The sequence below is a fragment of the Crocodylus siamensis genome, chromosome 7 (assembly GCF_052110815.1).
Source record: "Crocodylus siamensis isolate JL-2025a chromosome 7, ASM5211081v1, whole genome shotgun sequence".
Classification (NCBI taxonomy): domain Eukaryota; kingdom Metazoa; phylum Chordata; order Crocodylia; family Crocodylidae; genus Crocodylus; species Crocodylus siamensis.
The window spans coordinates 35,704,921-35,730,556 of NC_143401.1; the positions used below are offsets into that span (position 1 = coordinate 35,704,921).

The 25,636-nt window shown below is 42.5% G+C and overlaps 1 protein-coding gene across 1 annotated transcript in view; it reads right to left on the reverse strand.

Annotated features, from left to right (window-relative positions):
• LOC149859687 (rap1 GTPase-GDP dissociation stimulator 1-like) overlaps positions 1-8,122 on the reverse strand; it is a 35,507-nt gene extending 27,385 nt beyond the window's left edge. Inside the window, exons 1-3 of the mRNA XM_090057346.1 lie at positions 7,593-8,122; positions 3,697-3,825; positions 1,102-1,227 (exon numbers count right to left, since the gene is read on the reverse strand). Coding sequence (XP_089913472.1) covers positions 1,102-1,227; positions 3,697-3,825; positions 7,593-7,713 — 376 coding nt within the window. The 5' untranslated portion in view covers positions 7,714-8,122. The remainder of the gene's footprint in view (positions 1-1,101; positions 1,228-3,696; positions 3,826-7,592) is intronic.
• Between the last annotated feature and the right edge of the window lie 17,514 nt (positions 8,123-25,636).

The following is a 25,636-nucleotide window of genomic DNA, read 5'->3' on the forward strand; positions in this document are numbered from 1 at the left end:
GTTCAGCAGTTATGGCCCTGTTATTCTGTGGGAAATTTTTTTCCTGGTACAGTTAACAGTTCTTTTGAGAGAGAATTTTTTTATGTTAGTTTGGAACTAGACTGTGCTCACTCCAAACACAAGTCACCATATTTAAACATGCCTCTTGCTAGATTTGGTTCCTGGGAAACATGTAACAAGTTCTTCCAAATATAACAACAGGTGTCAAACAAGCTTTTAAAAACATTTTGAAAGATGGAATGAAAAGCTGCCCTGTTTCAGGATTTGCTGGGTCTTTCTGTGAAAAGGTGGTACAGGGCACTCATGGAACAGAACACCTGGGTCAAGGACGAGACCACCATTCTGCTTACCCCACTTGCCCCGCCCCCCCCCATCCCCACATGCATAGTTTGGCGTGGGGCTGCTCTACCCAGCTCTTGTGGCTGGGCAGAGGCAACAGAGCCTCCCTAGCTGTGGCAAAAGCTTCCAGTAGGTGGGATCCTGGTATGCTCTCAAACTTGATGCCTAGGGCAGGTAGTGCTTTAATTAGAGTGGCTCTGAGAGCTGCTGTAATTAAAGTGCCACAGTATCTATGTATCAGCATCCCTATGCTTCAAAATGGCAGTGGGGGATGCTTGAACTAAAGCTCATTAGATAAAGCACCCCTATCACAAGATGCGTCAGTGTGGCAATTACTGCATTTTGGAGCAGCCTCCACACTTGTTTACAGGTGCTCCTAGTCACTCTACTGCCCATCTTCAATCCTGAGTATGGAGAGCACAAAAGATGATTACCTTTCCGAGATGATAGTTAATTTTGCATTTCCATACACTAAGTAGGCTGCTTGTATTATGCAAGGGATATCTTTTGACACTATTCCTTCACCATCCATTTTTATCAAGCTTATGTTCTTCCCTCACCACTTGTCTGCTGTTCTCAAAATTTCCCTTTTCAAATACAGGGTGTAAAATCCTGATGCTTGGAATTTTGCAATTGATTTAAATCAGGAACCAGGATTTCACCCAGAAAGGGTTTGCATCTCTGTATTCAGTATTGAAATTCCAGCAAAAACACAGGATCACTTTAATTGGAATACCATTATTCCATATAAAAAGACCTTACCATTCTGCACTAGTGCTTGTAGGACCTCAATGATGAGTTCAAGTCTGTCATGTTTCTCTGCTCTTCTCAGCTGTTTCACCAGAAGTTCAGCAACATTTGTCTTGCTTAAAGCTTCCTTAGCAGAATCTGGGTAGAAGACAGTGTCATGGTTTTATATGTATTTGATTAAATATGATGCAATTAAAATCTCTCTCATTAATCTTAAGTGAATAGATGCTGCTTTGATTCTAGCTGCCTTGCTATATTGTTTCTGTACAATTAATTTCTGACCACATCAATGACATGGAGCCCAACCATGACCTCCCACCGCAAACTCTTTTATTTTTCTTTTAATATCTGTCACAGTTTCAGGCAAATCCTCCAAATCTGCACTTTTATGGTAATAACAGTCAAGTTTATTTCTTAGTCTAAATTCATTTAATGGGTTTATAATCAGGGATGAATTCAGCAAGTAGGTAGTATGAAAACATCCTCCAGTTTGCCACTGCAGAATATTTTATACCCAAAAGAAAGGATCTCAACATGAACATCAGAGAAACCTCTGAAGGAGGTTCTAACAGAGGACCCAGACCCTGTTACTTGGGTGAAGGGAAGGGGAGGGGAGGGAATTGTGGCAGGGAGCTGAGAGAAGATGCAGCAGGCTGAGATGGCTGTGCAGGGCCACAGATGCAGGAGGGCAGGTGGACCTTTGATTGACAGAGAAAACCCTGTGCAAGGCTGGAGAAGGTATGTGAGCAAAAGCAGGCATGGCTTCCAGGCATGTAAACCCACGGCCTGAACCGCAGACAGTTTGGCCCTGCAAGCTGAAGGGTAAGGAACTTCTGAGGGAGATGCCTCCAGTGGATGGACTAGCAGGCACCTGAATTGTTCCCTGGAACTGCCCAGAGGAAACTAAAGAGAGCTGATGGCCCTGCAGTGAGGCAATAACTCAGAGCTGGGTAGATTTCTTTGTTGTAAAACAGGGGCGTTTATGTGGCTAATTAGGCTTTAGAGGACCAGGTTGTGGCTGTGGAGGTGGTCTGGAGGCTGTGGAGGGGTGATTGGTAGGGCATGTGGCATTAGGCAGCCTAGCCTAAGGGTCAGAGGGCTAAGGGCTAGAGAGGCAAGCAGCTGAGCCCAGGGGGCCCAGAGCAAGACACACAGGGGCTAGGGACCCAGAGTGAGAGAGCTGGGCCCAAATCAGTAGACAAGGACTGGAAGTCTGTAGCCAGAAGAAAGGAAGGGACAGTCAAGAGGGCTTAGGCCTCTACTATGGACAGAACTGTGTAATATCTGTGAGGCATAGGTGTGGCTGTAGGGGCGGAAGGAGGCCATGGATTTAGCCCTTAAGACAAGAAGGGCCTAAGAGAGTGAGGGCTGAGAGACAAGAGCGCGCACGCCAGGCTCACCAGCCTCTGAGGGCAGCTTTACAACAAACACGGCAGGGAAGGAACTAGGGTGGGGATCCTGGGAGGTGAGGACAAAAGCCAGTCAGGATTGAGACAGCCAGTTGGAGACATCACAGAAACCTCAGGCACCTCACCTGTTACAGAGGTGCTCTCGTAAGAATTACGTCTTCAGTCTTTCAAGAACTTTCCCTTGGATTATACAATATATAGAAGAATGTCATGCAATACAGCACATGGCTAGGTAGATGAGGGTTTTTGGCAATAAAGCAATGTGTACAGAAAGCATTCATGTGTCAAGACTCAGCTGCTTCTGAGAAATCATGGCTTAACATTTCTGATTTTTTTTCCTTTTTAAATGAGAACAATATATTACATTATAGTATATTCAGTTCCTTGAGTTTTATTTGTCTTCTGTTTTATGAGTCTTTCAGACTTCTTCAGAAATGAATAAGACTAGAAATTAATTTTTTCTACATAGATGCTGAAGTTGTCAAACACATTAGCTATTTTTTTCCCCAACGCCCCAACTCGTAGCATGAGATGCACAATAACACTATGAGAGCTGGCAGTTCTGAGAGTGATAATTAAACTGATTATAGGTATGAGGAACTTTCTATACCAAGATAAATTAAAAAGATATCAAGTTGTATCCTTTTCTCACCAATATCAGTATACAGCAGGAATAAAAGCCAATTGAAGTCAATAGAGCTACACTCATTGAAAAATGGTATATCTGAGAAGAGAACTGAATCATTCTATTATGACAGATAAAAGGATCAATGTTAGAGACAACGTACATCAGCGTCTTCTATTATCCCCTGTCCTGTAGAGACACTTAACAAAATGAAATAATGCAATATCTAATTAAATGAAATAGTAATACATTCTAAATAAAAAGTAGTATTATATAACCTGTAGTCGGAGTCAGTGGAGCTACATAAATTTACACTAGCTGAGACGTGTCCCATTTATTGTTTCTTGAAAGAGGCTGGGACATGTATTGAATTTGAATGCTTTTTGTCTAGAAAACTAGCAACTGCTACAAAGAATTGCAGTCACTTTTCCAATGGTAAAGTATTTGCCTAGCGAAACCACACCTACTGCGGTAACACTTCTTTAGAACAGGCAAATGACAACAGCTCATGACAATTTGCTCTGAGATAAGAACATAGTACCATTGCAAATTTAGGAGTGTTCTCCTGCTCACCTAGATCTGCGAGATTGCATAAGGCCAACAGGTCAACACGAATAAGTGCCTCATTCTCTGGGTACTCAGTTAATATACGGACCAGTGATGTGATCACTCCTAATTTCACCAGCTCTTCCTGAAGGTCTCCTGGAAGTAACAAGCATAAGAATTAGAGGAAAGAAGAAATTAATCTCTCATGAAACTTTGAACTATCATAGTAATTACAATGATTCAGAGGAGGCAATCCTAAAGAAAGTATGAAGACAGAACTTGCTGCAATAGAGTCTAGGTGGATTTCAACTGCTTTAAGCTTTCCAAACTGGTAGGATTTTTGTCTTGCAAATTTCATTTAGTGTGTCAGACAGAGGTTCTGGAGTCAGGAGTACTGTTGGCTCACTACAGGAAGAGAGTTACATACTTAAACACTACATCACAATCATCATAAGAGGTTTGCAAGCTAAGTAATTTGGCCATTATAGACCTGATAAAGCACTTGTAATTCCATTTAGCATGCGTTGCAGAGATGATACAATAGCCTAGCAGAGGAGAAGATACACTGAAAACTGAGAGAAGATGTAGGGTTTCTGTGTTCTTAGAGGGGGTTATTTTAAATTGAATGCTTACCATATTATGGCTGGATGGTCAAAAGCTCTACAGAAAAGGAAAATAAGGCTCTACCTCCTTCCACATATTGTGGCTAGTTAACATGAAGAAACTCCTCTGAACCATTACTTGTCCCAGTGCAAATGAATGGAGAAAGAATGAAAGAGGTAGGCAACAGGTAGAATCTTGGTTCAGTCCCTAAAGTCAGTCAATGTAGCTGACCTGCTGTGATGGATGTATGCCTCGTGCAGATAACTTCTCCTACAAAGCAGGGTTAAGAATTAGTGGACCAGTGTGCTGCAATCTGGTTCCAGGTATACCCGCTCTTTATGTGGGCTTTGTGCTGCTGCAGCAGGACCTTGGCTTTTCGTGTTCTGAAATAACCATGGTTATGTTTTTAAGATACCTACATGAGAGTAAAGATTTCAGAAAACACATAGGCTCCTGCACTACTCTGAGCAAATCCCAGCTCACAGTGTGCTGCTCCTCCCTCATCTCTCTTCCCTTCCCTGTTCCCAGACCTCAACAGAGCTGATTTGGGGGGGTGGGTCTGGGGGAGAGCATGCAGGCAGGCAGCTCCTCAGCTGAATTGGCTCCAAAGCGGAGCTTGATTTTTCCCTACCCCCCCCCCCCAACCAAACAGCAAATGACTTTTGGGTCATGGGGAAGGGGAGGGAGTTGCTCCAACTCATGACATTTTCTGTGAAGTGCCATGAGATAGAGCAGGGAGCTAGATGTCCGTCAGTGCCCTGTGAGTGACACTATAATTCTACATAAGAGGCACTAGACTAGAAGAAAGGAGACCTGCATTTGCTGACATCGATTTCCTGCATGAACTTAAGTAGTTTGCCTTGGTTTCCCTTCCTACCCTTTGTCCCTTCTGTTTGGGCTGTAACTTCTTTGGGTTCTATAGGTATGTACAACGCTTAGCTCAGCAAGGATTTCTAGACATGACTGTAATATAGATATGAGTTGCAATTTAGTTAGGGTTGTTTAGGACAGTTGAATAAAACATGCTATTAATATAAGCTATATGTAACAGGGTAGCCTCCTCATCAGGTCTTTTCTGGCCGCCCTGCTCCTAGAGTAACCACCCGCTTCACTCGTCTGCCATAACTTGCAGATGTTACTGCTCTGGTCTATGGCCATAGCAAACCAAGCACACAGTTCTAGCTCTTTTCTAGAGCCCCAGAGAGCCACTCACATGCTACCCCTCCTTCACCGGGGTCCCACTCACTCCACTGGCACTCACCCAGCCTCTTTCATACTCCCCTCTCTCAGGAGCCACACACATGCTGCCCAGCACGAGCTTTGGGCTTAGCTCTCCTTGTCTCAGTCACCCAACAGGCTGCACCGGGGCTATCTCCTGCTACACTCACCTGAGTGTTGACTGAGCAATGTATGACTGTAGGCCTATTTTACTCCTAGCCCCTCACCAGACCACTATGCCCCACTCGGTCTCCTTACTTGCTCATGCGTGGGCTGCTCCGTTTGTCACCCCTCTCACACAGGGACTGACTCACACGCCCAGGCTTTCCTCTGCTGCCTAGATGCAGCCCCAGATCCCTCCTCCAGCCTGAGTTCTGTCTCAGGGCTCTTTAACCAAGCCCTGGGCTCCCCCTGCTCGCTAGAGCACCACTAGGGATGTGGGGCTAGGGTTATTAAGGCACCCAGACTTACCTTTCACTGGGGAGGTAACTGGCCGGGTGTTTCCTGGGGGCTCCCACACCACTAGGAGCCCCACCAGACCACCCTTTCCCAGCAGGGTGCAGTTTTACATCTTACCCAGGAAAAGGGGTCACCTCCTCCCCATAGCCCCTGCCCTGCTGACTCTGGCTGGAGTAGCCTCTCAACCTGATAGTTCTTTCTTTCTTCCTTCCTGCAGCAAACTGCAGCCCAGCTTATATCCCTGGGCCAAAATGGTTGCCTCTCATCAGGCACCTGGCTCCTGCCTGTTTGCTGCTCTTAAAGTGGCAGGCACCAAAGAAAATTTAGCTGGTGGTTGGCATCAACCCACTGTATTTATAATAAAGTAAATCTACATTTTAAGCCAGGGGTTGCTTTTACCTGTGGCCTGCTAACTGGATTTGGCCCACCAAGCGGTTTTATCTGGCCAACAAAGCTCAGATATTGATTGCAATTTGGTAGCTGCGGGGAAATTGGTGGCAGGCAAAAGTGGAGGTAGCTGGGGAAGGAGCAGGGAAAGCTGTGGTGGCAGCTGGGTCACAGGTAGCAGCTCACGTTTAGTGGAGCTTTAATAGTTTGGCTCATCATTGCTAAAATCACCCCTGCTTTAATTATTTTCTCCTTTTGGCAAATACTATGGTGTATATGGTACTGGAAGAAAAGTGCAATGGCTATTCCTACACAATTCATCCCTTAATACCTTTCCTAGCTATGTATTAATCTAGGGCTATTGACATGCAGTAATAGTATGAGCACTTCATGTGACCTAGTCAGTAAAGAGAGGTTTATTTTTTTATAATTGAATTTATGTGTGTATGTACTGGAGTTATTGGAGTATTTATTATAATGCTTGTATTTTTTGGAATGGTTGGAAGACAATGCAATCACTTTCCAGACAAGAATACCTAGGTATACACTAGAAGAACCAGGGAAATAATCTGCTTACTTTAAAGATCCATCTTTTTGCCTATGACCGGCTGTCAAAAACCTTGTTTTGCCATGCTGAGAACTGAAGATTAAAAAAGAAAGAGCGAGAGAGAGAAAGATACCAAAGTCTATCTGAGGCAATGGAGACAGACTTGTGGAGAAGACTCAAGGGAACAGGTCTTCTAGATTAAGAGATTGATCCTTAGGGAAGAATCAGACATATGTGTAGTGTTCTTTATTGTGTTTTAACACAAACACTTTTTCTTCTGAATAAGCAATGGAAGCTCTTTTGTTATTAATTACTCCTGTCACTGTCATTGAGGGAATGTAATTTCAAAGTCTGGACTGAATCCAGACCTGCTAAAGGGATTCCTACTGAGATATGAGTGCACCACTATCCACCATCAGATCTGAGAGAGTGGGGAATTGAGTTTCAAAAAAAGGGGTTACTCTGAAGTCTGAGACCTAGGCAAGGTGTTCTTGGAGAGAGGAGGTGTTAGAGGTACTTTTAGCCTGATAACTCTAACATATGCAAATTGCAGAAATAAATGAAGATGAAACTATTAAATCTAGTTTACTACAAAGCGCTGTATGTAAAGCACTTTTGGCTCAATCTAAATAGAAAGGTGGAGGAACAAAAATTGTAACATTAGCCAGGAAGCATAGAATTCCTTTAGTGTTTACTGAATAACTCTTACTTTTTTCATAACAGATGCGGCCAATGGCTCTTCCAGTATGAAGCAACATCTCTTCATCTGTGCTTTTCAGCTGAGCTACCAAGATGAAAACCAAATCTGCTTCGATACATAGCTTCTTCATTTCCTCTGCAAACACAGAGGAGTGGGGATTATGAGCTTGTTAAAATAAAACTATTATAATTTTCAGGGCCCATAATTAGTGTCTGTAAGACAGATCAATAGAATAGAAACATACAAGCAGTAACATTACTTGTAAATTATACAGTATGGACTACATACCATTTTTAGCTATTTCAGCAAGTACTTGGGCTGCCTTCACTGCGCATCTTGGATTGCGTTCCAGAATTCTAGCCAAAGCTGGGAAAATCCCACTGTCTCTGAGTAGGCTGGAACATCTGTGCACTACAATGATAGCATTAGCAATAATAGCAATGAATTTGAATTTGCTTTATTTCCTGCATTCATTTTAAAAGTTTCTGTGGAGGTCTAGCCAGGGTTGGAATCCAAGATCCTGAATGAGTAATGGAGTAACAAATCTGCCTAACTAAGCAAACATCTAAGCTGGACTATTCATTTGCTTAGGTCAAGCAGTGTCTTAAGTGCCTTACTAAACTGGGGCCAGGTGTAAGAGCCAAAAGGGAAACACTTCCATCTGTGAGGAACAAATCCTGAAAATTCCTGGCAAGTCAAAGGTTAAGATTTGGTCAAAATCCTTAGGTAGCCCTACAGTGGCCCTAGTAATTAGGAGTGGCAGTAGTCTTCCTCAAAGAAATTCCTACTGCCTCATTGTACTTAATTGGCATCAGGCTTATGAGTATCTTGGAAGATGGTGAAACAAACACAGATTGGTGTCAGCTAGGGCAGAATGTGTGGGGAGCTTGGAGTAAAGCTTTTGATCAGGGAATTTGAATTCAAGAAACGCGTGTTTCTGTTTTAATCTTTGGCTGATGCTTTTTTTGTACTTTGCTGGCTGTAGGAAGCTAAACCTTTGACAGCAAAGAAAGGACTAAACTCATTATAAAGACTATTTTTTCCTACAGTGACTGGTTGCTTTTCTTTATGGCCAATCACACACACTTTCATCCTGCAAACACTAAACCTATTTTCTTGATCAATCCTGGATCAATTCCAGCATTCCATATAGATCAGGGAGCAACAAAACAACCGGTCACCCAAAACCCAACAGTCTTCATGTCTTGACCACCAAGCTATGTTTTGCTTTGTTCAGATTCACAGCAAAGAGGCTGTTATCGTATAACAGTTCCATTCAAAGACTGAACAAAATCTTGTTAGACAACCCAAGTGTAATTAGTGCAGCAACTACAGGGATATTAATACAGTATTCCACTAGTCATTATGATTATAAGATTAACCTCTTTTGCGTCCAACAGATGTTTCTATTTGCTTTAAAGTTTTTGAATGATACACCTGTTGATTTGCTGAGAAACAAATCTGAATTTTATACATGCATTTGTTAAAAGTGCAACTCCTTCTAATGAACCTCAATAAATAATAGCCTGCATTAAGTGTAAAATTTTGGTTAAAAATGGCCAATAATATTTGCTAACTATTATAGCACATATAGAATTTCGAACAGAACTAAAGATTTTTTCTTAGGAATTAAAAATAAGATTTATAACAAGAGGTTGAACTCTTGCTAATATACATGACTACATGTTAATCAGTCTTTGGGTAACACTTTCAGTACCTAATCACTCACTAAAAGTTAAGCTAATACTTTTAGATTGGAGTCTTCCCAGTGCAATTTTCCCAATATACTTGAACCTTTAAATCGGTTATCTTCTATTTTTTTTTGTCCTAAAGCTCCAATCTATAGAAAATAACAAATGTGATGTGACTGTACAATGCCTTTTCTATGCAGGAAAGTCTTCCAAAAATCTCTCACGGATTTTATAAGTATAAGCAGCGCTGACCCTAGTGGGGAGTGGGGTCTGGGGCAAATCAGCCTGTGCGTGGCATGCTTAACACTGCACAGGGTCGTGGTACCCTCGCAAAGGTTTGTGTGTGTGTGTGTGGGGGGGGGGAGGTCTCTATGCTTCTTCCACAGTGCAGGGCTAAGCCACCAGCTCCAGCCGGGAGGGGCTGTGGGCACTCACCTTGATTCACCATACCCTAGGGACATCCCTGAGTATAAGCATACTTATATGTTTTACTTGTGAGCAGGCAGAACATATGGTTTGCAGTAAAGTTCCCTTTGGTATAACATTCTTGGATGTCAGTGAACAGTCATAAGAGCTGTTAGGTCATCCGGCCTGGGTATCTTAAGAAGCATGGCTGATGTGAAGAGGAAAGGCCTAAGGCATTTCTTAAAGCCACTTGAAATATCTCTTCTTACAGTTCTGCAAGTGCCCGAATCTAAATTAATGAAATAAGGTGGTAGGATAAAGTTTGGAAAATGTGATTAGTGGTTTTATTTGTGATTAGTGGTTTTACAGCATTTTGACGGTTTTAAACATGATTAGTGGTTTTACTGCAATGCCGTAGCCAGTAGGGCAAATAATACTCTGGCAGGCATCGATTGATGCATCTCCAGCAAAACCACCTCCAGCAGGAGGTGATTCTTCTGCTCTGCTCAGCACTGGGCACCACACTTTAACAAGGACATGGACAAGCTTGAGAGAGTCCAAAGAAGAGCCACCCATATGATCAGAGTCTCACACAGCAAGCCATACAAAGAATGGTTGAGGGATCTGGGACTCTTTAGCCTGAGGAAAAGAAGGCGGAGAGGGGACCTGGTAGCAGCTTACCGCTACACTAAGGAAAGTACATCAAGGGCTTGGTGAGCAACTGTTCACCAGGGCACCTGAGGGGGAAACCAGGAGTAATGGCCACAAACTCCTAGAAGATCAATTCAGGCTCAACATTAGGAAAAACTTCTTCACAGTCAGGGTGTCCAGACTGTGGAATAAGCTCCCTTCAAAGGTGGTGCAATCACCTGCCCTGGAAATCTTCAAGAGGAGACTGGACAGTCACCTTGCTGAGGTCACCTGACCCCTACTTATCTTCCCTGTTTGGTGCAGGGTGCTAGACCCGATGATCTTCCGAGGTCCTATCTGGCCTGACAATCTATGAATCTGTGAATTTCAAGAGCTGTTAAGGATGGGCATATTATATAAAGCACATGTCTAACCTTCAAGCACTGACCACATTGCTATAGCAACTGGATAAATCTCCATGTTCTGAACTGCTGCCAAGTCACTGCTGACAGGTAAAACATCCCACCTTGATAAAGCACAACTGAAGCTACAATTAACAAGCAATTAGCTGTAAGTCAGGGCTCCTACTCAGCCCTCAAGGTACTTGATTTTAGTTTAGATGATGTTGTAGGAAACATGTTTGGAAAAGGTAAAAATGCTTTGGCAAAAAATAGGGCTGCCAGATTTGTCAGTCTGCCTGGGAATAACACGAATGGACTGACAATGATTTGGTGAATGGAAAGCAAGGTCTAGTTTGTGAGGTACAGATGGCTGTCACCGTCACTGGCTTTAATATTTAAGCCCCTGGTCAAGTGAGTATAAATTTGATCCCTTTATGATAAATGGGTGAGAGGGCTGAAAAGTTTGTTTCCTGCTGAAAAGTTGGTTCAAATATGAAAGATTTTATAACTCTTCTCTCATACTAATCTTTATAAGCACAGGTTTATTTACCACATAGATAATCATCTTCTCCTTTTGCAGGGGCCTGCAAAGGGAGTGGACAGAGGAATGCAGATGAGATGTAAGAATATTATTGTTATGGTATTGGCAGAGCAGTCAAATAGGAAAATTATTGGCTTTTTAAATTTAAAACAGCAAGTTGGCTGTGTTGAAAGTTTTTTGGGGTTATATGCTCAAGAGTTTGGGTGAGCATAATGTATTCCTGAAGATGTTTCAAGAATTTTAGCACGAGTATATTCATGTGAAAATTCCTACCAAAATCTTGTTATGTATTATTTTCCTGTTTAAATAGTTCAGTCATCCAAACAAGGAGTAGAAACAACATCTTGTGACCAATTGCATACAATGATCAATTAATAATGATAAAGTGAACAAACTATAAGCTGAATATTTTTCCAGTAATAAAACAATGACAATTTTTAAAGATCTAAGGTTGCCCTCCCCATGTGAAATGATAAAAAATTGTGTGTTTTCTTAAAATAAAACTTAATACTGCTATACTATCATTTTAAGGATCAGAAATTTGGGGGAGACAATTTCTTCCCTATATTAGTACAAGGACAGGTTTTTTTCAGTTTTAATATTAAAGGCTTTATTTAATTTTCAGTCATACACCTCAAATTATATCCTAGTATTTTAATTGATATCTAACCTACAACTTAGCTGAGTACTTGATTACAGCTAGCTGCTAATAAAACCAGCTGCTAGGATTCAGGTGTATTTTTAATAAGGATAAAATTGAATCTAAAGGCTTTTTTACAACTCCAGATTTTTGTGATCATGAAATTCATCTGCTCATAATCAGTCTGAGGATACCCTTACATTTTAAATTTTGACATAGCTCCATCTGCTTCTGTATTTCTGGATCACAGAACTTATTCAGAGCTGATATTTTTATTTCATGGAATAGTGAGGATGGCAGCAGCTTAAATGCAAGGACTTTTTTCCCATGGTGCCTATTGCTGATTTCTATAGGTCTGTACTAGCAGATTATAATAGGGTGGTCTATCCCCTGAGGATGGGGCATACAGGCTTGTTGCATAGCTGCAACTGTGGGAGAGATAAGGGAATGACTCACTGGGAGCTTAAAATCTAGATAGGAGAGCGGAAAGGGGCAAATGGTGTGAGGAAACAGTTTGGAAGGTAGGAGCTAGCTGTGAATAGAGCAGCTCTACATGGAGGGGCTGGGCTGCGATGCTGAGGGCCAGAGCCCAGGGGGTATCCCTCCAAGTGCCTGTGACAGAACATCAGGGTTTGTTTTTTGTTTGCTTATTTGCCTCTATGTTTGAACTTTATAGACCATGTTTGGGAGTAGTGGCTGAAGAGTTCCTTTGGGAGCAAACCTGCTTGCCAAAGCCATCAGGCTAAGCAACCCACTTAGATATGATCACTTTACCCTTAACTCTTCCTAGGAGTAATACAGTAGTTTGAAATTAAGGGTGCCCCAATTTCTGCCGTGTTAGGCATCTCTTTCGTTTTCATTTATTCTAAAAGTCATTCAGTTGTCATCATCTTCTACCCCCATCCCTTTTTTTTTTTATCCTATGACAACCTGGAAGTAAATGGAAATGGAAGTAAATCCCATCAATGCTTATAGTTGACTAGTTGATTGGCTTAAGAGGTCAATGTCGATAAAGCACCCTGAAGAGCTTCCAGCTCCTGCTGACCAAGAAGCAAAAAGATTAGAAGCACATCCTGGTCTGCTAACTTTTGGAAGGGGCTGGTGGTATTTTCAGGCATTTAGTTTCTATTCCACCCCATGTGCTGTCAAAAAGTTATGAGTTATGTGAACTTTAAAAGCATCATTAATCACCTTCATGTAGGTACTAACTTCCAAAATAGCTATTACTAAAACTGTGAGGCAGCCTCATTTTAAGGAATTAGCCTGATTTTTATTTATTTATTTTAGTTTCAAGCTCTGGTAGGAAATCTCCACTAGGAAGCTCAAACCTGGAGCATCCCCTCCCATAACCTGTCTCAGCAGTAAGCCTGGAATACCTGTTCACTCAACTCCTTCAGAACCCCACTGAAACCCATCTGCTGGATTTCTACTGGTGAATGTGGGTTGGCATCAGAAAGGAAGGATATCTGCAGACCTTTAGGATTGAATTTATCACCCCATTACTGAGGAGGCATATAGTGTTTTCATACTGCCTCCCTCAATCTGCTGGAGTACCACAGTTCAATTTTATTTAAATTTAATGCAGCATAAGAGCAAAACAAAGACCAGAGGGATCATGATGACTATGTACTCCAAAAGAATATGTAACCTGTTCTCCAAGGAATTGTTTGGTGTTCTAGGCCAAGGGAGGGAAACCTACAGATATTTTATCTGGCCCACCAAGCACACAAAAATGGAAGTTTATGTAACTTTGCAAAGCTTTGTGTAAATTTTGCACTGGAATGCACCATCCAACAGAGTATCTGGCACTATCTGGCAGAATATCTAGCAACCACTGCCTCTATCCTGCCTTAAGACTGAGCTGTGTTAATTCAGCCTTCTGTTAGCGAAAGGTTGCCTTGATTTGGGAAGTCAGAAAATGGTTTGGATACTTAACTGTCTTCAGCAAGAGCCAGCAGAACCCCATTCAGGCTTTCAAGGATTTGATTGTGAGATTCAGTTTCATCTCCACAGAGTTTGAGGCATTCCAGGTGTTTTTTTAGGGACTCTGTTTGAAAAAAGAAAACATCAAGGGAAACAGTGTTCATGCACAAATGTAAATCTGGGCCTGCATGGGGGAGAAAAAAAATAGAGCTGCTCTGGTGCTTATCTTCAGCTCAAATTGACATATTTCTAGGCCTCCATATCATGGGAAGACCAGATATTCCAATTTAATAAACACTTTCACTGAATAACTCATTTGGTCCAAAAGGCAGGTGTCACATTTTGATTTGTGAGGATTTGTTTTTGTCAACTTCATTTAGACCTGTTTATCTATGAATGCAATGAATAAGCCTGATCTCTAGTCTCACCAGTTCCTAAAGAACTTATGCCACATTATAGCAGAGCCTTCTCTGGTCCCCATTACAAAGAAAAAAGCCTTTTTAGAGAGGCATCACAGAGTGGATGCATCTACATGTGCTATTCATTTGCATCAATAAGCTTCAGTGCAGTTTGCACTGGAGTTTATTGCTCCCAGGCACCATGTTTGAGTGTGCGCCTGGGACTGTAGCACGTTGAGCTGGGTCAGAGTAGCCTCAGCTGGCAGGCGGCCCAGGTAGTCAGCCTGCAGGCCCAGGGCTGCCCCAATCTAGTTCAAAGTACGGTGGAGGGGCTGAGTGTAGCAAACCTGTGTTTCATTGTGGGGCGAGACAACAGGCAACCCCGGCACTGAATCACCCTTATGCTCCAGCCAGCTACATCAGTATCTACATGTGCTGTGCTGAGGAGTAAACTCTGCCATAGGATAGCACTTGGGTTTACAAATACTAACCTACCGTGGGGTTAATTAGTTTGCTCTGTCCCAGTAGTGCCACATGTGTAGACGGTGACATTTTACTGCAGAGCTAAGTAGACAGCTCCACAGTAAACATCTTGTGTTGATGTGTCCACTGGGATACAGAATATGAAAAGAGGGACCTGGCAGCAAAGGGTACAAGCATTCCAGTGGCAGAGAGGAGCAGAGTTCAGTTCCTGCAGCAGGAGATTGGATCCTGGATGTAGACACCATAAGCAGGCTGCAGGAAAAACCAAAATGGAAAGAAACTGGATTAACACCATGTGGGCCAGAAGGGAAACTGGAACAAGTGAAAGCTTATGAAAAGGATTGGAAAGAGCCTAAGGGAAAGGCTGGTGCTGGGAAGGACACAGCAGAGACTGAGTGGGGGTGAGGGAATGGAACAAGTCCAGAGAGGACTGATAAAAAACCCAAAGTGACATTGCAAGGGGAAGCTGGCTGTTAAGAAGCGATAGGAGACTGTACACAAGGGGCGTGATCAGATGAGGACGCACATACATTTCCCTCGGGACAAACAGCAGCAACACATAGTTGTCCCCTGGGAATGTTTATGCGTGCATGCTGTGGCAGACAGCAAGTTGCCCCAGGGGGTTATGGGGAGGCTAGAGCCAGTACCTGGGCTGGCTTCTGGGATCCTTGGGGCATCCTGGTGCTCCAGCAGCTGTGATCCAGTGTGTGGATCCTGGCCAGCAGCTCCAGTCAGCCAGGCTCCAGTTTTTGGCGGTGCATGCTACCACCACGTGCACCACCCTGCTTTTTCCAGAAACAGATTTTATTAACACCAGGATCTCCCTTCATTATCACCTGGACAGGGGAGAAGAGTTTGACTTCATATATTTTGATTTTAAAAAAGCTTTCAATCTGGTTTCCCATGATCATCTCATAGAAAAACTGGCCGACTGCAGCCTTGGCTACATCACAGTCTGCTGGCTGGGGAATTGGCTCTGTGGTCAGACCCAGAGAGTGGTAGTTGATGGAAGTCAATCATTGTGGTGCACCGTGACCAGTGGAGCCCCCCAAGGCTCTGTCCTTGGGCCTGGTCTTTTCAACATCTTCACATCTTCATTAATGATGTGGACATTGGTGTCAGAAGTGAACTGACCAAGTTCACTGATGACACCAAAATTAGGGGTAAAGCATCCACACCCGAGGACACGATGGTGATCCAGGCTGACCTTGACAGGCTCAGAAAATGGGCGGACAAAAACCTGATGGCCTTCAACACTGAAAAATGCTACGTATTCCACCTTTGGAAGAAAAACCCACAGCATGCTTATAGGCTTGGCAGTGCTATACTTGCTAGTACCACAGCTGAAAGGGACTTGGGGGTCATGACTGACCACAAGATGAATATGAGCCACCAATGTGACATTGCAGCCAGCAAAGTGAGCAAAACTCTGGCTTGCATCCATAGATGCTTCTCTAGCGAATCCCAGGATGTCATCCTCCCACTGTATTTGGCCCTAGTGAGGCCGCAGCTGGAGTACTGAATCCAATTCTGGGCTCCACAATTTAAAAAGGATATGGAGAACCTTGAGAGAGTCCAGAGGCGAGCCACACACATGATCAGAGGGCAGGAAAACAGACCCAATGATGAGAGGCTGAGAGCTATAGGACTCCTCAGCCTGGATGCTTCAGGTGGGGAAACTGCAAGTGAAGGAGCAGGTCCTGGATTGTGCAGAGTCCATTAGGACTACACCTTATCTGGAAAAGGATGGGCACTGGTACACAGTCACAACACACAGATAATATTGGTGGGAATTCAGCTAAGCCCTAATGGTACTTGCTTTGTAGATGGTAGACTGAGCCAGAGAACTTATGCTGGAATGTGCAAAGCCAGTGTTGCCAAAGCTGCAGTAAATTCTAGTTTTTTCCACCACAAGCCATTCACCACAAACCTTGAGATGTTCATTAAAAAACAAAAATCTCTGATAGTTTTGGCCCCTGAATTTCCTCAGAATTTTCCTAAAAATGCTAACTCATTTCCATTTTGTTGTCAACAAATGCATGACATTTTCACTATTTTCTGTCTAATTCAGCTGAGATTTTGGTAAGTGATGGTTTTCAAATATTCTCTGCTGTACAGGAGCTGTTTTCTACAGTAGAAGAACAGGAGTGGTGAGCTGGGTTATAAAAAAAGGAGTGGGGTAGTTTTAAAAGCTGTTATGCTTGGGAGGAATGGGACAGGGGAGAGTAGGGAGATGGGGATTATCTTTTGACTGAAATGAAAAAAAAAATCAAACCAGCTGATTATGAACAGTGACAATCATTGCTCTTGTTATAGTAATTGACATGCTATGAAAAACGGCCTGGCTCATCGGGGAAGAAATCCCTCCGGAATTAGTGTTTCTGTTCAATATTCCTAATCTATTCTGAGTAAGAAACTGAGGCTGTGGGTATTGATCTATTTTGGAGAGGCTTTGTAGCTAAAAGTCTTATAATGTTTGTCTACCTTTCTAGCTTCCACAGAATTGCAGGCCAAGGACAAGTGGACACACAACTAATAGGTGAAGAGAAGCAATTTGTAGCTGTTTTAAAATTTTCAACATGGCAAGAACTGTTGAAATAGAGAAGCATGTAAGAAGAGTCACTGTGTCAGACTTTCTGTAATAAAAGCATTTTGAATCACAAACTTCTGTTTCTGTAGGGTCATGGTGACATAACTAACAAAAGTTTAGGTTAAGTGAATCTTAAATACAGTTTCCTTCAAGAATGCCAAAAGAGCAGCCCTGGAGAGTCTTATTTTTTTTTAAAAAATTGGAGCTAACAGGAAGTGCTCCATAGCTAAAAAGTTATAGAGCGATATAGAGACTGGGGTTCAGTAAGAGTGAATGGTTGGACACATTCAATATTACCAGACCCCAGAACTGTCAGCATATGGCACTGTGTTTCATCTGTAGTTCTCTACTCTTGAGTTACAGCAATAACATCTTAACCATATTAGGACTTTCTAAACTAAATATCTAATGTTTAGAGGAGAAAACGGCAGCAAAACAGGCAGAAAAACCTTCTGACTCAGAGAAGGTTGTTTTACAAATAGCAGGGAGAAGAATCAACATTACCCTGGGTCACTCATTAGATTGGTATTCAGGTAATTAAAAATCCAGGTGCTTTGTTATTCCTCTAGAGACTAGATCAGTGGAATAACACCATATGCATAATGACAGTCAAAGTCCTTGAAAATATTCAATCTAGTCGGAGTCTATTGTGTTACAGAATTAAATCAAATGCTACAAGGAGGATAATAAATAAGTGATTGAATAAAAAGCTAGGTTCAAGAAAGACTTACAAAAGCAATATTACAAATAAATCCATCTTAAAGCTTTGAATGCTTTTCTTGGATGCTTTTGTCCAGCATCCATTTTTCTTCACTGTTTGCTACATACCAAAACTTAAACAACATAAAACTGGTCCCTGAATGGTATCACTTTCCAGAGTGAGATCTTGAAGCAGTCGGGAGGCTGAGTTTATAACACTGCAGTCAGCGATCACAATGGCACAAATACAGCCTATGAGTGGAGTTGTTCTAAAGAGGAAATTTCTGTATTGTATGGAATTGAAGGTTGTTGGCAGATTGCTCTACATATGAACAAAAGGTTAACATTGTGATATTTATGGCAAAAAATGGAACTATTTGTTTTGGCATTCACAAACCTGCACACCTGTCTGCCAGTGTGGAAGCCAGGGACTTGGCAGCTGGCCGATGGCCTGCTCATCAACCAGGTTGGGGCTAGGTTGGCAGAAAGTCAGTCAGACTGGCCAGTTAGCAAGCCCGTGTACCCACCTGCTTCCTGTTGAAAGTTGCAACTGAAAAGACATGTTCCTACTGAATGTTTTGACTCTGTTGGATCAATGTTTTCTGATCAAAAATGGTTGTGACAGAAAATGTTTGCCCAGCTCATTCTGACTGCACATGGGGATAAATAGGTTATGGGAGAAAGCTCTGATTAACTCTATCAGGACTGATATATAGGGATTGAACTTGGGACCTCTGTAATGGTGGGAGTCTCCCCTGGCTGAACAAAGACACTTTTAGCCATCAGTAGAATGGGAACAAGAACCCACACTGTGTTAGTGCAATGTGTAGTTCATCCTAGCTTCAGTAATCGAGAGTCTCCTGCAACAAGCCTATAGCTTCTCTTTGAACTGCAGCATACGTTTTAGGGCCAAAACAGACTCTGCCAAATGAAGTGGATTAAGTGAGGGTGGGATGCATCCTACCATAGCTGATCTCCTTTTACGAGGCAAACCCCATGTACCCATTGTCCCACACTGGGCAATGTCTGATGTGGGCAATTTGTCCCCCTTGCCTAGGAATGCCTCATATCCCCCGCTGCCCAGTGCCTCCTTGCTGGGACTGATGCCCATGCTGGTCAATGCTTCACATGAAGGCATGGGTCAGTGCAGATCCTAGTATGGAGGCACAAGACATTCCAAATTCCCTGGGTCCCACTCTACCCCTTATCTCCCTGCTGGACATGTGTTTCAGCAGTATGGGGGACCCAGTTCTGTGCAGCAATTCCCCCAGTGCACAGGACTGGGCCACTCAGCCCCCAGAGTACCTACGTAGTACATCTACAGAGCAATAGATGTCTGCCATAGTAAAGGAGCACTATTTAACATTACCTTTTGAGCTACTTATGTGGTGTGACTAGGGGTAGGGATATCTATTTGCTCAGCCAATTAGGCTGCCTTAAACATTTTTATGGTGGCAAAAAATGACATCAGGCACTATCTGTTTCTTCCCATAGACAGATGTCCAATCGTGATATGAAGACTTCAGGTGAGGGAGAAAACACAACACCCCTTAAAATCATTCCAATATACAGGCAGTCCTCGGGCTTATGGTTCCTGAAAACCACGTCTTTAGGTGAAACCTTGTAATGCTGAACCAATTTTCTCATAAGAAACAATGTCATAAGTGGGGGACTGGTTCCTGAATCAAGGCCCGATACCCTATTATCACCAAAAATACCCCAGAATTTAGTAATCAATTATAGATGAGTAATACAGCTACATTAATGTATTTATATTGTAAATAGCAATCATATTGATTTGGAAGGACTTGTTTGAGGTGACTTTGCTGGACTTTCTGAAAGGCTTTTGGTTGGACTTTTTGAAGGGTTCTTGGCTGGAGTTTTTCAGGAGTCTTGGCTGCAGGTTTTTCTGAAGTCTTGTCTGCTTTCTTAAAGAAAGTATCCAAGGAAGTTTGGACAGATGTTCTCCAGGGAGATGAGTAATGCAGAAAACCTGTTTGCTGGTGTGGCATCACATCAGATCAAGCGTTGTAAAGTTGAAACTGACATCATAAAGTTGAAACAGGGTGTCAATTTATAAATGTTGTAGGTGTGAAATATTGTAACTCGAAACACTGTAAGACGAGGATTGCCTGTATATATATTTTAATTCTTGTTAAAATGAACAATTTTTTTTTTTGCTAGTTTCAGGTTCAATTTACTGATTTTGTAAGGCCTTGCAGGAAACATGAGTAGGACATGGATTTTAAATGCCGTAAATGTAAGGAACACTTTGCAAGTATATTTCGTTGGCCATTTAAGTCAATTGGTTGGATCCTCAGCTCATGTCAATTGGCATGACCCATTGGCTTCAACAGACTTAAACCAATTTACACTAGTTTAGCCTTATTTAGCTAGCCTCTTTCTGACCTTTTTCTTTAGTAATTTTACACACACAACCTCCCTCCTCCCCCTTTTTGTTCATTGGTAATTTATTTCTGAAAAGATTTTCTATTAATATTAGTACTATTCCTAAATTCACAAGTTAGGGAATTCTTTTTCCAGATCTCTTTTTGAAGGCCTGCCTACCCATCTTGTCCTATGGAGAAATCTACTCCAAATTTACCTTGTGACTTAAACTGTGAATTCATGACTCTCTGTGGCTCATATAAACAACATGCTTCATGGAAGGCATGAGGAGAGACTCTCTGCTGATCATTTTACAGGAGTTTTTGAGGTCAGGATTATTCAGAAGATATGTAAGTCCTTAAGTAACCAAACTTTCCAGCACAGAAAATAGGAATGCACCATTTCTATAAGGAAAAATAAAATAAAGCATGTTAAAAATGAATTTTAACCTCTTAGGATTATTTTGGGGATTTTGGAACTAAACACATTTCCTTAAGAAATGACTAGCAGTCACCTAAATCTCCTTTGTAATTCCATAATAGCTGTCTCAAAACTTCACAGAAGAACTGCAATGGTTCAGTCCTTCTCCCCTAGAGAAGAGGTATTTATTTGGTATTTCAGGTATTTATTTGGTAAAGAAATGGGAAAGGACTAGTTTGATATGAAGGAAGCTGGATGAGGGTCTGAATGAAGGGCATATGTGCAGTAAGGGCCAGATTCCCCAAGCTTTACTCATGATAAGGCAAATATCATTCTTCTCTGTATGGTCCCATTGAAATCAAGGGTGGCAGAATCTGCTCTTTGACTTCAGTGGTCTATTTGAGAAGTAAACGTGAGGAAAGGTATTAGACTTTCTCTTACAGTGAATGATTACATTCCTTTTTTTGCAAACTAGACCTGATGAAGAATGTCTTGCATTGAAAAGCTTGTCTAACTCTATCCCAGCTTAACAGCTGGTCCAATAAAAAATATCACCCTAAGAAATCCTTGCCTCTCGCATTTTTTTCCCAGAGGCATTAGAATGTCTCAGAACTAGCTGACACACATTGTTTCCAACAGAAGTCTCTTATCTAGGCACATAAAGTACAGTAAAGAAGGAACAAATTCTCCATCTCTTCAGACTATCAAAGCCATAGCTAGAAAAAATGTTCCATAAATCAGGTAAGCCATTATTTCTGTCTTTGTGAAAAGCCACTTACAGTCATGTTAGAAAATATGTCTTGTGTCTCTGCTGTTTTATGTAGGGGTGAGTAGATTTCTAAAAAAAAATAGCTGCAGATTAACAAGGCACTCAGGAAGGGATTTAAAATTGGTATCCAAAAGACCACAGGCACATAATTATAAACAATTTTTCACTAGATCTTTCTTTTTATAGTTTCTGTGAAAAGTGTTTCAGGTTACTCATGTCTAATCTATAGCCATAAAAGAAATTGAAAATGGAAGTAAATTTTCAGGATTATACAAAGCAAGCAAATTCTTGCTACTCTCTCTCTTATCATCCATGTTAACGAATAGAGGTGGAAAAAGATTTTTTTCCCCTTAGGAGTGACTGCTTTGTTTCAGAGTTAAAGGCATTAAAAAAATTACCGTCTTCCTGGAGAGATCTATTGTATTGAAGGTTAGCACAGATTTAATATGTGGGATTTAATGAACTTATTAAAAAACTTATTTGTAATACTCAGAAAATATTGTAACTGTCTTTAAGATATAGGGTCCCTAAATTGTAATCTTGTAGCTAAATATGCTCATCAAGGTCCTGGGTAGGTCAGTGCATGCCCAGATGGTTAGATAGGGAGGGAAAATGACAGATCCCTTTTCCATTGATTCTAAGCCTGACTGGCAGTCAAACTGGAGGCTGTTCTTGAGCTTGAACAGACCACTAGAGACCACACTGCTAAATGGAAATTACTTGGACATGTTGTGTTATCTCTCTAAATACACTCAGGAATGCCCTCTGAGGGAAAGGCCTGTGGATGTGGGTGACTAGTATTGGCTAACATAAGAGGATGAAGCTAGGATGTGGCCTCTCCTGCTCTCTGTCCAGAAAAGTAGGGTAGGTTCAAACTGACTAACTTCATTTCAGTAGTGTAACTGGTGGGGGCAAATGGGGCACCAGCCCCAGGCAGTGGAATACCGAGGGTCCCCAGTGCCTGGGGCCCAATGTCTCCATTTGTGCTCCCCTCTCTGCCTGGGATGATCTGAGCAGTGTGTGGGGCTGAGACAAATCAGCCCTTGCGGGGCTTCACCTCCTGCCCCATGGCACGTCTGCGGGGGAATTACCAGCGTGGCACACCAGCCGCCGGGGGGGAGGGGCACTGGCCAGAATTTCCAGCTGGAACATCAGAGCAAGCCCACAACCTGCTGGGGGGGTGGGTAGGCCACACAGCAAATGTGGGAGGCTCTCCCGCAGATGCCCCCCCCAAGGCCGGTGCCTGGAGGCCATGGCCCCCTACCTCCCCCCCTCCCATTGGTTCGCCACTGCCCCCAGATACTGACTTAGAGGGGCATTAGTATGCCCCTCTCTCTCCAGAAATCTTTACAGTGGTAGGGGCAGCTCTGTGCGACCCAACTATAGGAGCCAGGCAGGCACTGTCCCATGACAAGTAATGTATCGGGGGGCAGCTGTGGAATGATACCTCCCTAGGAGGCTTTGCCACTAGAGGCACAGCCCTGGACCTTGAAGGAGGGAGAGAATGACGTACCAGGAGCATCCCTCTGTGAGCCCACATTACTGCCTGTCCTCCAGCAGTAGCAGCTTCTACTGGACTGAGGAGAGCTTGGGAGGTAAGACTCCTCTCCCCCCCCCTCTTCCTGCATGCTCTCTACTGGTCAGCATAATTCCTCCCACTCCAACCTCTGCCTTGGGCACTGAAAGAACTTGCTGTGCCTCTGCTACAGATTTCTTTATATTCTTGTGAGTTGACAAACAAGCAGTTTCTGCCAATCTGCTGAGGCAGATATAAGTATATGCAGGCAAGGCCCTTGGGTGCCCACAAACTAGCTAAGTTCACTTTTTACTGTCAAAATTTAAATCCACTGCACAAGTAGTGAAAGGGGCCTTCCACATATTTTTCTCTACATTTAGCAGTGATAGACCATAAGAGTATAAATAGCCTTCTAAAAAAAAAAGAAGTCTCAGTATTTGAATAATAAAAACAAAGGGAAATGAACTATATATTTGGGATCCAGAAAAAACATACTTTTTCAGTAGGTGCACTGAGCCAGAAAGCTCTCCTATTATACTACAGTTCTGTACTCCTGAGGGCTCCTGTGCACTCAGTGTATCTTTAGATATTAAGGGGCAGTTAGGACAACAGCATGAGGATGCGACTTCTTTGCAGCTGCAGCTAAAACTGTTTTGCTGGCCAAAGAGAGAGAGAATGATGGAAGCAGGAATTCAAGCCACAGGTACTAGCAAATACAAAAATGTCCCCTATAAACTGCAAAGAACCTTGAACAGTCTCTTATAATCACTATTCAAGATTTGTTTAATTGTCATACATCAGCAAGGACAGTCACAGATTTTGCTTCTCTGACTGAGGTGCTTGCCTGTGATATTTTTTTACAGAACCTTTGAGCCACAACATTGGGTGAAGGATAATAGAAAGTCATAGCAATAAAATGAGAGAGGAAAATGTGTCACCTTCTTGGAAACCAAATGTTGGTGCTTTTAAAGGGGTAGTGCTTTAAGGAGGAAAAAGAAGTCTTAAAATGTGATTCAGTCTGAGAAGGAAAGTTGCTTCATAATAAAGAGACAGAACATTTGAGGATTTGGTAGCCTTGTAAAGGGGCTGAAAGGAAATTTAATCTCTCAGTAGGAGGTGTCTGGAAAGCCCATAGTTGAGGGCTTGTGTTGGTTTCCTGTAAGGACTAAGTAGATGCTCCTGTCTTCTGTCGCCATGGAGGTATTAGTGGCCTCTTTTATTTTGCCCTCCTCTAAAGCAGTGGTTTTCAATTTGTGGCCTGTGGACCCCTGGGAGTCCTCAGACTGTTGAAGGGGTCCTTGAAAGATGACTATAATTGATTAAATGTATGTTAATACTCACCTGTACAGTTCAAAAGGGTCTGCATCTTGATTCATTTTTGGGGGTCTGCAAATGCAAAAAAGCTGTGAACACTGGCCAGAGCTAGAAGTGGAAGTTTGGCTGGAGTATGCTGCTCTCCTAGAGGTACATATACTTTTCAAGGGTCTATCTGATGGGTCTAGCTTATAAATTCAGTGTGAAACTGATTGCCAAATTCATGCCAGGAAGCTAGTTTTCCCTGGATTGCCATGGACCAGTTTTTTACTTCCTCTGTACCATGAAGGGGGGTGGTTCTAAGACTGTCTAAATATATTTTCAAAAAACTAATTTCCTACCACTGGTGTGGCAAGGCATTGGCAATATCCTCCCCTCCCCTCCCCACGCCCTGCTTCTTACTTGTAGAATATTATAGATTTTTTAAATGTGTACTTGGTGGTGGTGTGAAAAGCTTATTCTTGTGGGCCTTTTTGGATACTTGTTGCCTGCCAACAGGGGGATGGACTTGATGGACCAGGAGACCCTTCCAGTCTATGATCCTTAAGTCCCTGGCAGACGTGCAAGTAAAGATGTGTGGGATTCCACAAACACGCTTCTTGTCATGCCTCATGTGCATGGCAGGAGGTGAGATTGTAGGACTGAGCATCAGATCCCATCATGCCTTATTGCCAGTGCAGGGGAAGTCTGGGATCATGATCCTGGGCTCCTCCTGCCCTGGCAAATAGCAAGCTCCTGCAGCTGTAAGCCCCATCAGCTACTGGGGCTTCCAGCTGTGAGAGCTCCTGCTTCGACACACATTCAGTTAGTGGTGTAATACGAGCCAGACTCAAAGTTATTACACATTTTTTCTGTAGTAACTTTGTGGTTTAGCCTCATAACAACTTAAGACATGATTAAGTAGTTAATCACATGTGATGTGTGCCGGGGGATGAGCCCCATGTGATGTGTGGGGCAAAACGACTCCGCAACCAAATGTCAAGTGGTGGATCAGGTAACAACATTAAAAGCAAAAGGGTATTAACTTAGGTATAATTTCAGCTGGCATAGGAAACCAGCAAAGTGGAAAAGGAGCAGGGAGATGTGAATCACAAGGTAAAGCAAAGATGTGTTGTAAAGCTTGGGCGTGACTAAAACCAAGGATTTTGGAGTGTTGTACACTGCAATGACTGATGTACAAGATTGCAAGAGTGTGAATCAGGGCTCCAGCTGTATCATATTAGGATGCAAAAAAGATGATACTGA